The sequence below is a fragment of the Trichoderma harzianum genome (assembly GCF_003025095.1).
Source record: "Trichoderma harzianum CBS 226.95 unplaced genomic scaffold M431scaffold_1, whole genome shotgun sequence".
Lineage (NCBI taxonomy): Eukaryota > Fungi > Ascomycota > Sordariomycetes > Hypocreales > Hypocreaceae > Trichoderma > Trichoderma harzianum.
In genome coordinates, this window is record NW_020209249.1 from 1,270,617 (window position 1) to 1,282,908 (window position 12,292).

A 12,292-nucleotide genomic window follows, 5' to 3' on the forward strand; every position below is an offset into this window, starting at 1 on the left:
CAACCAGTACAGCAGCAACCAGTACAGCAGCAACCAGTACAGCAGCAACCAGTACAGCAGCAACCAGTACAGCAGCAACCAGTACAGCAGCAACCCGGACAGCAGCAATTCGTACAGCAACAACAACACGTACAGCAGCAATTCGTACAGCAGTATCCTGTACAACAACAACAACAACAACAACAACAACAACAACAACAACAACAACAACAACAACAACAACAGCGTCCCGGACAGCTGCAGCACCCTGTCCAGCAGCTAAACCCTATGCAGCAGCAGCGGCCCATGCAGCAACAACCGGTGCAACAGCTGCGGCCTCAATATGCACCATCAGTGAGCGCCTCTAATGCATCCATTGCTTCAGAGGCGTCAACCCCGGTGTATCAAGTCCAATCCGGATCTCAAAGCCTATTCACCGGGCTCCCTGGACCATTCGGACGCGCGTCTACAGATGCTGCAGCACAGCAGAAAGATAGCCAGGGATCGCGATGGAAAGGACTCAAAAACCGAATGAGCGAGCAGATTTCGCAAAGGTCGCAGCCACAGCCGCAGCAGCAGCAGCAGCAGCAACAGCAGCAGCAACAAAACATGAACCAGGGCCAGAACAAGATTGCTGTTGGAGACAAGATTAAGGGCAACAAGTTACTAGGCGCTCTGAGACGTACATCGAAACAGCCAGAACTCAACCAAAACCAGGCCAACGTCCAACCATCTCCCAACTCCAGGCAGCTTCCCAACCCGATCCCACAGCCTCATCCCCAGGGATATCAGCCGCAACCCGGACAGCTGCAGGGCCCCCGGCCTAATGGCATGCCTGCCAACGCTCAACACTTGCAGCCATCTATGCAGCCGCCCAATATGCCGAGGGCAAAGACTATGCCTCCTGGGCCCCCACAACAGAATGCCCCCCCTCGAGACCAGACACGGTCATCAGAGCCGCGTTATGAAAGCGTCCCTATTCCCAGAGGGTATTCGGCGGTCCACGGCGAGGGCATGATGGTACCATCGCCATACCAACCGAATGTTCGACGCCAATTCGGCCCCCTGCCACCCCAGCAGCAGCAGCTACAGCAACACCCTCACCCTCATCCACAGATGCAACGACAATGGCAGGGTGGTCATCCCCCGCCCATGTCTCTGCAGCCTCAACCAACTCAATTCCAAGGAAGCCCTCGGATGATTCAAGGTCCCCAGAACGGGGGGCCGGGTCATATGAGAGCTCCATCTGACTCACGATCCGATTATCTCAAACCCCAGAGCCCTGAGTCATTCAATACTCAATCGAGCCGGCACAACAGACATAGTTCCCAAGGTAGCCAGAATAGTAGGGCTGAGCCACCACGGCCTGCCAGTGACATGGGCAGCAACCTGGGAATGTCACATCCCGGTAGCCCTCAGCCGTCTGAAAAGGGAAATCTATCTGTCGTGGATCGTCCTCGCTCCGCTTCGCGGAGTCCCGCTGTCTCGGTTGGGGCTGATCAGAAGCCTGACTTGGATCCTAGCCCAAAGCCAGATGGAACAACTGATTCAAGCCGGGCGTCGAACCTTGGCATAGATGTAGAGAAAGCCCAGCAACTAGTGGAAGACGACCTTTATTCTGCTACACCCAAGGTTGTACCAGCAGTGGCAGGAGATGCTAGTAACCCACCTGCCGCATCTCAATCAGCATCAAATGAGCAGGCGGAAAGCTCTGCAATGGCAGCGGCCAAGGCCGTCGTCGTACCAGCAAACGCTGGTGCGATGGCAGAGCTAGAAGACACGGAAGAAGCACGGAAGCGAGCCATAAGGCTAGCATCGCAGGAAGAAAAGATCTTTTACGAGCCAGAGGATTACGAACCCAAGATGAGCGCAACGAGCTATCCTGGACAAGAGTGGAATCCTTTTGGCGAACCGGAATTTGCAGACTGGAAGGAAGATTGATGAAGAAGATTGCATTTGTTTATACGGGTATATAAGATACGATGTGGAAGAGTGTTTCCCACTTTTCGTTTGTTCGTCTTGATCCAGCTCTGTAATTCTCAGCGGAGCACGCGCGTCGTTTCAGATACCCCATTCACTTTCATTTGTTCGGACATATTGATGAGAGCAATTGCTCGAGGAATATTGGTGCCACAGCAGAGACTGTTGATTTACGATCGTGTAGATAAAACACATAAGAGAAGACGTGTATAGCAGAACACGTTAATAATATTTGACATATTTGACTAATTTTTTAATCTTCTGTTTCTTCAATTTTCCTTCAACTTGCCTCTCTACTTTTTCGTTCAGTGAGCAAGCAAAGCCATACTGGGTGTTAATGGTGATGTTCGTCATCATGATCAGTAATAAACGCTTAGGTAACGAGGCGGCACCCTCGGCGAGAATGAAAATGATGACGAAATTGGGGTGGTTGAGGCTAGCACAGCGCCTTGTATGAAGTGGGAAATTAATGCAACATAGTGCTGGTATCGAAAGACGGATGTACCTACCAGGTAAACAGTAGCGGTATTTCCAATCTGCGGGGAAAGCGAGTCGTGTGTATGGAATCTGAAGTGCGTGCCTGAATCTGGCAATTCGATTTGGGCGGGAGAGTTGGAGCTAGTCGATGGGCGTGGGAGCTCCGATTGTTGACCTGTTGTGTTTCATTCGACTCTCTCTCTCTGTGTCATCTTTCTGTTTGCCGTTGTCTAGAGTAGTATTGCTCTGTGTTCTCTCGGCGCTTGGATCATTACGAGCAGGTATCTCGTATGTAGAGTGTGATGGGTCAATTACGAGGTGCCATACGAAGTACGAAGCCCCTACTGATACGGGGAGTATCGTTTCTGGCCACTCGTTTCTACCCTTGGAGGAACAGCTTACTCGTGCTAGTGCCCTCCGTGTATGCGGCTAGCTTGGGATCGTTGCAAGTATGGAGAGTACTCCGTAAGCCGTTCCTATGCAGATAAATGACGACATGTTTCATGGTTTGTGCTGTGTGCCTGTGCATTAGAGCTACCAGGGTTCTCGTAGGCGCGTAATGTGCCTGATGATCCTCGCCGGCTTTGGGTAGTAGGTTCGTCGATGGCTGCTGTGGAAGAAGCACTTGCTAAGCGCCAGCAAATCGTGGCACAACTGCAGCTGAGCTTTGATGAAGATGGGAATGTGTTAGTTTGGAGACAATAGCCGTTGCCTGTGGCAATTGGCTGGGTGAGGCGGGAAAGTGACCCTTTGTTGACTGATGCTGTGATGCTGATTGAGTGGGATGGGTTGATTCAGTAGCGGAGTGATGGAGGATACAGGACCTATTGGCCCTTCTTCTTCTTTGCCCTGTTCTTTGTTCTATTCTTTGTTCTATTCTTTTTTCTATTTTTTTTTTTGTCCTTCTCCCTTCTATCGTTCTTTGTCTTGTGGAAGATGGGATGCGCAGCTGATGAGTTGTTCAAAGTAAGTAAGGAGCTGGTGATACTATGCAAAGGCTGGACAAAGAACAACCGCCAACTATGTCGTCCATGTGACTTCTTCCCGTTTCTCTCTTTTCCTTCCTTCCAAGCTGTGCTCAATTTGATGCTGCTGTAGTATGATGTATAAAAGAGCATATTCCCTACCTCCAAATGAGGCTGACCAAACCCTCCCTCAGAGCTTTTCACGCACTTCAACTCTGGGTCCCAGAACCGACTGTAAGGCTTCAGAACCAATATTAATGTGCTTTTTTGCTGATAGTAACTTCAGTTTTTATAACAGCTCTCATTTGGCCAAAAGATCGCTTCAATATGGACAAGAGGAAGAGAGGAAAGGATGATGAAACAGGAGGATATAAGCGCGTTCGAATTGACTTGGAAAGTCTACCTGCGCATCTAACATCTATTAGCCAAATGTTTGGCGGCGTGGAACTCAGCTCGGACACCAAAACCACTCTTTGTGAAACCATTGCCAGCTCTAGAGAGAAGCTAGTCAATGGGGATCCAGTTGACGGGGTCGACATTCTCAAGAAAGGCATTTTTTCATTGCATTGTGCTCCAGATGTTGTCTTCAAGTTCTCGGACGGCGACGGATTAGAACTGAGATCTCGCTGGCATCGTGCCATGCAAAGTTTCGCCAGTATACATAAACAGCCTAAGTTTGACTCGCTTGTTTTCCCTCGGCAGACTCTCTTCGAACTGCAAGTCAATGGCAAAGAGGGTATAGTCATTGCCGAGGAACGATTGCCACTGGCCAACAACTATTTGGTACATAAGCAACGTTATGAGTCGCTCGGTTCACGCCTTGAACCCGCACTTCGAAACCTCACAAAATTCATTGTCCTCAGTGGCTTTAGTCGGGTGGAATTCAAGACCATCCCGATTCTCCACAAACAAGAGCTGGAGCCTGGGGCCAACCCGAAGATTGGCCTGGTGAACCTCGGCAGCTGTGGCGGTATTCATGGAGAGCATGCCCGGAAGACTTACCATGACGCTTTCTTTGGAAACGGCCAGACTTCGCGAGGCTTGTTCCGATGTATCGCTCCAGAGCACTTTGCCGTAGTTAAAAGCGAAGCGTCAAAGCACAAGGTGACCTTTAACGAAAAGATGTATTTTGATGCTCGGAAAGTCCGCCGTGATGATCTTGAAGAGGCTCGTCACAATCTTGAGCTCGCCAGTGAAAACGACGCCTATGAAAACAGAGCTAAGAGCATATTTGAAGCTGTTGCGACGGCCCTATCCGTGGCTATTCCGCCGACCTTGGAGATTATCACCAATCGTCTTGACGCCCTCGATGAGAAACAGCAACTATTCATGGCAACTCGGTGGTTCAGGGTTAGGTCCATCGATCAACCAGATCTTATTTTGCGTGGCGTCATGGTATTAGACCCTGAAAATAGATCGCGGGCGGCGCTGAGCATGTCGATCCAAGGGAGCATCGCATCCTCATTAGCAGATACTACATCCCTTCGCCGGCACTTAGGCCACTTTTGCTGCATGGACTTGATAAATCGAGAGCACACACCAGAAGAGAGTAAACCATTACTTAGCAGGCTGCCAGATGAAGAGGGGCTTTTTTTACATCATCTTAGCGGACTACCCTTTCATCCAAGGCGACGACTTGCCCGCAGTTGGCAGACTGAAGGATGCGAGATACTTGCACCAACTCATGGGCTCCCTTTAGCGCTCCGTGGTCGATGAGTGCTACATACATAGCTACATGCAATAGCGTAGATTGAATGATGCAGCATCTGTTTAGAACGCAACACGTTCAAAGCCTTGGGGACACTCGCTTCGCCTTTGAGACGTGAAGTCGGTAAGAATGAGCACATGTACAGATAGTATACTGGTAGTAGTAGGTCCATGTACATAGCATGTAACGCTAGACATTGAATGCTCGTACTGCACTCGGTAATATAAGCTTCGAGCTGTTGATACCTGTAGTATTAGGTATTGGTCTTTTTGATATTTGATGCTGCTGGGGCATCAAAGCCGAGTTCGAGGCGGGTCAGCCCAGTGCGGCTAGCTCGGGATCGTGCAAGTGAAGGTAAGCCGTTTCCTGTCTTATGCAGCCAAATGATGGCATGCTTTGGAGTTACGAGGGCCTCGTACCTGCTACTGACGTGATACGAGACGGGGCCGCTCAATGTGCCTGATGATCCTCGTCGGTTTCAGGTAGTGGCTTCATCAATGGCGTTGCGAAAGGGACAGATTTGATGGATCTAATAAAGCTCCGTGCAAGCACTTGTTGGAAGCGAGCAAATAGTCGCACAGCCGCAGCTGAAGCTTGTACTCGTATCTATTAGATGTAGGTACGGAGTACTTGTAGGAGCAATGACACCTGCTGTTAGTGGACAATGTGAAAAGGACCTTTATTGATGGGAGATGCGTTGGTTCGGGGACAATAGCTGTTTCTGTGGCAGTTGGGTAGTAACGCGGGGAGAGGGGGCCATCTGTTGACTGATGCTGCGATACTGATTGAGTGACCGAGCAATGGGGAATCCTGGATCAATTGGCCCTTTTGCTTCTTTCTGTTGGGGTGATTTGATGCGTGTCTGATGTGTTGTTCGAAGCAAGGAGTTGGTGATTCATACAAGAACGCAAAGTCAGTAAGAGCTACCTAGTAGTAGGTACTAGTAGGCGTGCGGTAGGCAGCAGGTCTAGTATACAAGACATCAAATAACACATCCAACGGATACTTGTACTGTGCCCGGTAATTGGTAGTAGTAGTTGAAGCTTCAACACGGCTGACACCAGTACAGTAGTATCTGATATTTGATCCAACGCTTCTGGGGCAGAGACAGAGACCACAGAAAGATGCCGGGGGCGGACTAGAAGGCGGGTCTGCCTGGGGGCCCCTGTAGCTGGGAACACCTGACGCGCTTTTCCAGGGCTTGGGTGCGCTGTACGCGCTGTAAGGAGCAGCAGCTCGACGTGCCATTATGGAGCCGGACGCATGTACGATATGTACATGTATGTACATGTGATGTATCCAGCAGCTGCATGCTCCTTTTAATGGCTGCAGGTTCCCAGCAAGTACATAACTCGTACATGCAACTCTGGAGGCATCCAATTGCCCCCGTTCCAGTTCCTAACTGAGCTGATACAGGTACCAGACGACATTACCGCACGGCATTTGCAAGCTTGAGCTTTGACCTTTTTAGCCGCCCGTTAAGGTGTTTCTGCAAGGGGGGAAGGATAAGAGTGTGCAGGTGATATTAAAAAAAAAAAAAGGAAAAAAAGAAAAAAGAAGAGCAAAATGATCGAGACCGGTGCCAAGAACTTGCGCAAGCGGCCGGGTACAAAGTACATGCGCCAATACGGAGCTCTAGCTGTAGCGTCCCTTGCTGCTAAAGTACCCGGTACGAGGCACTAGTGCGTGAATACGGGAGCGGGCCCTAGCGTCAGCCATTCGTCATATGTGTTCAGCTTGTTCAGCTTGTGACTGAATGTCTCGACAGCGAAAAGTACATGCAGTATCCAATATGCGAGTGCCTACCTAAGTACTACACTCATAATTACTGAGGAGAATAGGTAAGAAGAAGAAGAAAGAAAGAATTGAGATGCACGAGAACGGACCAGAGATAAGATACTGTATGCACACTCTCGCCTCGACTACCGAATCCAGCAAGGCATCCGGTCTTTTTGGAGAAGTACTGCCTAATGCGGGTTAGGGTTATCGGGGAGCGTCGCAAGCAACAGGTGCTTTTGTATTGTACCTATTGTACCGAGCACCTTTACTTTGCAGGTACCTTGTTGCACTTTCGCATCTGCAGTTCTAAGCGAAAGCACATCACATCAATACTGCACCGTATTCCCCTCCCCGGCTTCTACTTACAGCCAGTACTTTTTGATTCTCGACAGCTTCATCCTGTCCTTTGGCCTGGCCTTGTCACTGTCACTGCATTGCCTTCTTCTTGTCACTCCTCCTTCAATGCTACTTATAGCACTGACAGCCACGGAACAGCGATACTTGATAATATATTCCCCAAAGAACACAGCTGTCAAGTCCAAACCACGAGGAACAAAAAGCTGGGGGCCCTGCTGCCAAACGCGCGATCCCTTGACTCGCCTCTTGTTCCGCCTTGCCCCGGCTATCTTGGATGTACCAAGCAATCCATGTGCCTCGTGGAGCTGCGTTGCTGCATCAGATTCCCCACCAGCTAGGCCAGAGCTGCCCTTGGCGATAAAAGAGCCAACCGGACCAGCAGACCAAGTCGACCGAGGAGAGGAGAAGCCTAAACCTGGCAAACTCCAGATCGGCTGGGCCGCTTTCGATTGACGTATGTATGTGCACGTCAACCTATCATTGCATTTCGTGTCGTAGTCACCATGGCAAAGGGTCCTCTAGCCGTACTAATACTGATACTTGGCGGCTCCTACTAGAACGTTATTATATTATCAAGCCTCTTCCCCATCTCCATCTCCATCTCACATCATCCACATCCCAGCTGCCGCTCTCGTGCTCCTCCCGTCGTCCTTCTCCTCACTTTCGGGCACGGCATCACCAAGACCAGCAGCGACATCGAACCGGGGGCTCGAATTCTGCCGAGTGACACTCCGCCACCGGGCCTTGTCAAAAGCCCACTCCATTGGACGGAAACAAGGCTTGAGCGTGGCGCTGCCGCTCTCTGGTATCCTGCCCACCTGGAGACTGGCACCATCACAGGAGCTAGCACTCGACTAGTACCTGCTAAGTACTGGCAGACTGGGTAGTCCAGTGCGGCTCGACCAAGGGAACGAGTCCTGGCGGCCCTTTTTTCGCCTCCCGCGCAAAGGAAAAGGCGCCATTGGGGGAACAAGGCAAAACGACTCGCAGAGGGAGGCTATTCGCCCGCTCCCTCTTGAACCCGCAAGCACCCCTCACGATACGCCTGCTTGCAGTTCCGTTTCTTCTCTCTGCTCTGCTTGTCGAGTGCCAATATCAAACCTCTTTGCGAGAAAAGAAGAAGCCCGACACGAGCATCACCAACCCGAAGAGAGAGCAAGCCCAGCCGCAGCAACGAGACGGCGCCGTACTCGTATACAGTACGCGCCCTAGACCCTTTTTCGGCACCCTTCCCACGCCCGTTTTTTATTGCACATCCTTGGCTTGTGCGCTGCCAAATCTTGTCTCTACCGTGCCGCGCTTCCTTTTTCCTTTTTCCGACCGACCTCCTTTATTACTCGACTCCGTAATCCGGCTTCCGTCGACGCCGACTTAGCTCTCTCTGTTCCTTGATTTTTTTTGTTTCTGGTTCTTGCCAGTCTCAGTCTCAGTCGCAGACTCAGTCGCTCTCCGTCACTCTCTGTTAGGTCTTCTCTATCAGATCAGCCTCTCGCTCACTTTCTTTCCCCATTCCTACCGGCCTCCGCACGACCGTCTGCGCGCGTGCGACGCCACATAACGCTTGGTGCCATTTCTCAGCTTTTTCGTCTTCTCTGCCTTTCCTTTTGGATTCTTTTTCTTTTCGATACCTGCATAGTACATCCTTACGCACTATACCCGACTGTACCGTACACTATATTATACTTTTTGCAACCTACAACTTTTTATTATTCCGATTGCGGCCAGCGACAAGCCAGTGCTGGACTCTAGCTTGTTAGCTCCTCTACCGGTCTTCAAACTTCTTTTTCTCCATTTTCCTCTCGACTTTTCCTCCTCCATCCTAGAAGAGGACATTCCAAATCGACTTTTTTCCCTCCATCTACTTCTTCTTCCGCCGACAGCGACACAGCGAACACGAATACGGAAGACGCGGACGGCGACAACAGTGACGGCATCGCCTGCCGAAAATACCGAGTGAGGGAGATAGCCCAAAAGGAAGGAAACGCTCGGCTCATCTAGCCTTCGGCTTCGAGGAAGCATCAACTATGGATTCGTACGTCATACATGCATGCATCGTCCCTCTTTCCCTCTTCCGCCGCCCCTGCCCTATGATTCTTGCCCGCATCGGTTTATTCCGAGTCTAATATTGCCCTTTTTGATTTTTTTTCCATTTTCGATTTTCCTATTATTGATTTTTGATCTTCTGTTTCACTCTTCCGCATTCCAACCTCTTGTCGCATCTTCATCATTTTTCTTTCTTACCCCGTGGATCAATTTTTTTTTTTTACGAATGTCTCAGCTTCGCGAGATGCAAAGAAGCAATGGAACATCCTACTAACAACTTAATCTCCAGCTTTATCCACGTTGCCGGCTGGTCTCAGCACTTTCCCTCATCGTCAGCCAGATCACTCAGCCACCTCCGGTCAATATCAACTGTGCCAGGAACTAGTGACGATTCATCGTCAACATACAGGCCTCGACCGCCGCCCAAATCGCCGTCGGTTTCGAATCTACCCATCATTTCATTCGCGTCAAGAGCTGCCTCATACTTCCCCTCCCACGAGATGAGCACACTACCCGATCCGCGAACGCGAACTGTCTCCTCGTCTAGCAACGGACTCAGGCCTTCGACTGCACACCCGGACCTAAACAAAAACGATAGCGATGGTGCTTCTACCAACTCTCAGCATCCCGGGCTCAGTGACGAAGTTGCTACTCTCAGCACAAAACTCATCAACGCCATCAACCACCAAACTGCACTTGATGATACACTATCAGCGACTCGTCACGAGCTCGAGAATTCCCACGGACGCATCCGCGAGCTGGAGGCTCAGATTGCCTCTCAGCGCGAGATGATGGCCGGCGATGTCTGGATCCGCAGGACAACGTTGGAAAGCGAGCGAAAAGCCTGGTTGACGGAGAAGAAGGCAATAGAAAAGAAGCTGTCCGAGGAGACAACAGGCCGGATAGAAACAGAGAGAGAGAAGCGTAAGATTGAGCAGGAGCTGGAGAATCTCACAACGGCTCTCTTTGAGGAGGCAAACAAGATGGTCATTGCTGCCAAGGAAGACGCCCAGTTCCAGCATGACGTCTTGCAGAAGAAGAATGATCAGCTCAAGGCTCAGCTTGCAGATTCCGAGAGCCTTCTCAAGTCTCAGCAGGAGCAGCTTTCCGAGCTGAAGCACGTCCTCGAGACCATGGTGATGGAGCGCGACGACCAGAGCAACAACAACACGACCCCGTCAACTCCCGGTGTCGAAGCCAAGGAAGAAGATAAGTCTCTCCAGGAGAAGCCAGTGGCATCTACTCCAGGACACCACGCCGAAACACACCATACTCCGGCCCCTCCGACCAGCCTTACCCATCTTATCCAACCTGTCTTACGCACCGATATTGCTGGATATGAGGATTTTGTCGCTCTCGCTCGTCTTTCTCACCAGCGTCCTGGAAACCGTGGATCCGCTGGCTCTATCGGTGGATTCATCGGGCTCGGCGGTTCAACCTCCAGTGCTCATCTCTCTAATGCCTCTACCTCGTCGTTGAGCGCCTTCTCAAACCTCGCTCCAAGCAGTAGCAGCAGCACACCGCAATCTCCAAACGCAAACGCCAACGCATCCGCATCCATCACCAGCGCCACATCGACCCCTTCGACGATTCCTCAACTCAAGGAGACTCGCTTTTTCAAGCGCGCTCTGACCGAAGATGTTGAGCCTACACTGCGTCTTGATGCCGCTCCAGGATTGTCGTGGCTAGCTCGCCGCACTGTCTTGGCTGCCATGGCCGATGGCTCGCTTGTGGTTGAGCCAATCCCAGCGCCGCCGACGACTCCAAGCTTCCTTCCCGTGCCCAAGCCGCAGTTTTATCCTTGCTCTTTGTGTGGCGAGAGCCGCAAAGACGCAGAGTATCTGCGCAACTACCGCTTCCGGACAAGCGAAGCTGATTCTGCGCAGCGATATCCTCTTTGCGGTTACTGCACCGTCCGCGTTCGATCCACCTGCCAGTTCCTGGGATTCCTTCGTATGGTCAAGGACGGATACTGGAGGGCCGACGATGAAGAGAACGAAAAGGCGGCCTGGGAGGAGAGCGTGCGTCTGAGGGAGCAAATGTTCTGGGCTCGCTTGGGAGGTGGTGTTGTTCCCGTTTCCCATGGGGAGACACACGTGGAGGCGTCCCATAGCCGTCAGCCAAGTCAGGAGCGGACTATCAACGCCCCCGTTGATGTGACAACCAACGTTGATGTTCCCGCCGACGTTCACGTTCCCGCCGATGTGGAGATCCCACCCGAAGCTGATGTGCCGACTGAGGCTGATGTCCAGACCGATGTTGATATCCCAACCGACGTTGAGACGTCAACCGACGTTGATGCATCTACAGACAAGGAGGAAGACGCCTCTGTTGCTGACACCAGCTTCGACACAGCTCCTCCCTCAGAAATTGAGGACGATGACACCAGCGAGTTCGACTTGGAGCGCCGCGTTTCTACGGATGAACCTCACACACCCCCGGACCAGACTGATGGCACGAAGCCTCTCCGCTACTCAGTTCAGTCCCTGACTCTGAGTGCTATTAGCACCTCGGGATCTGAGGCCACCAAGCGCCTGTCTACGACTACCGTCATCGAGAACTAAAAAAAAAATAACAAAAAAGAACGAAAACCAAAGAATCACAAATGGCTTTCTGAAAGATTCCCCCTTATTTTATACTATTTTTTGTAATGCTTTCGTCGCCTCTTTTGGCTATAATGTATATGTATATTAATCAACGGCGAGGTGACGTCATGGCCTTTCACCCACAGAGAAGCCCGAAGATTTGGATGGGATTGGGAGGAGGCAGGGGAAAGGGACGTTAGAATGGCAAGCATATTTGGCAATGGCTGGAGGCAAACGATTTGAATGCTGACAAGGAAACAAAAGAAAAACACAGGTCAAGTATGATGGCGTTTTTTTTCATTTTCAGGTTGGACACGATGGATACAGGGCCTTTGGGAAGAACAGGCGAAATTGGGCTAAAGGGCATCATTTTAGCTCCTTCGTTCTTCTCCTTTTTTCATTTCACAGTTTTTTCTTTT

General features: G+C 51.0%; 3 protein-coding genes across 3 annotated transcripts in view; all 3 read left to right on the forward strand.

Annotated features, from left to right (window-relative positions):
- M431DRAFT_514810 (hypothetical protein) overlaps positions 1–2,196 on the forward strand; it is a 9,337-nt gene extending 7,141 nt beyond the window's left edge. The window contains exon 4 of the mRNA XM_024920255.1: positions 7–2,196. Coding sequence (XP_024780026.1) covers positions 7–1,920 — 1,914 coding nt within the window. The 3' untranslated portion in view covers positions 1,921–2,196. The remainder of the gene's footprint in view (positions 1–6) is intronic.
- A 1,139-nt stretch (positions 2,197–3,335) lies between these two features.
- M431DRAFT_12318 (hypothetical protein) lies at positions 3,336–5,100 on the forward strand (the record flags this gene model as incomplete). The annotated part of the gene is made up of 2 exons (XM_024912178.1): positions 3,336–4,950; positions 5,009–5,100. Exons 1-2 carry the CDS (start codon positions 3,729–3,731, stop codon positions 5,098–5,100), a joined length of 1,314 nt encoding a protein of 437 aa, XP_024780027.1. The 5' UTR covers positions 3,336–3,728.
- Positions 5,101–9,545: 4,445 nt separating this feature from the next.
- On the forward strand, positions 9,546–11,852 carry M431DRAFT_72557 (hypothetical protein; the record flags this gene model as incomplete). Its single annotated transcript, XM_024922042.1, has 2 exons — positions 9,546–11,403; positions 11,599–11,852. 2 exons carry the CDS (start codon positions 9,546–9,548, stop codon positions 11,850–11,852), a joined length of 2,112 nt encoding a protein of 703 aa, XP_024780028.1.
- Between the last annotated feature and the right edge of the window lie 440 nt (positions 11,853–12,292).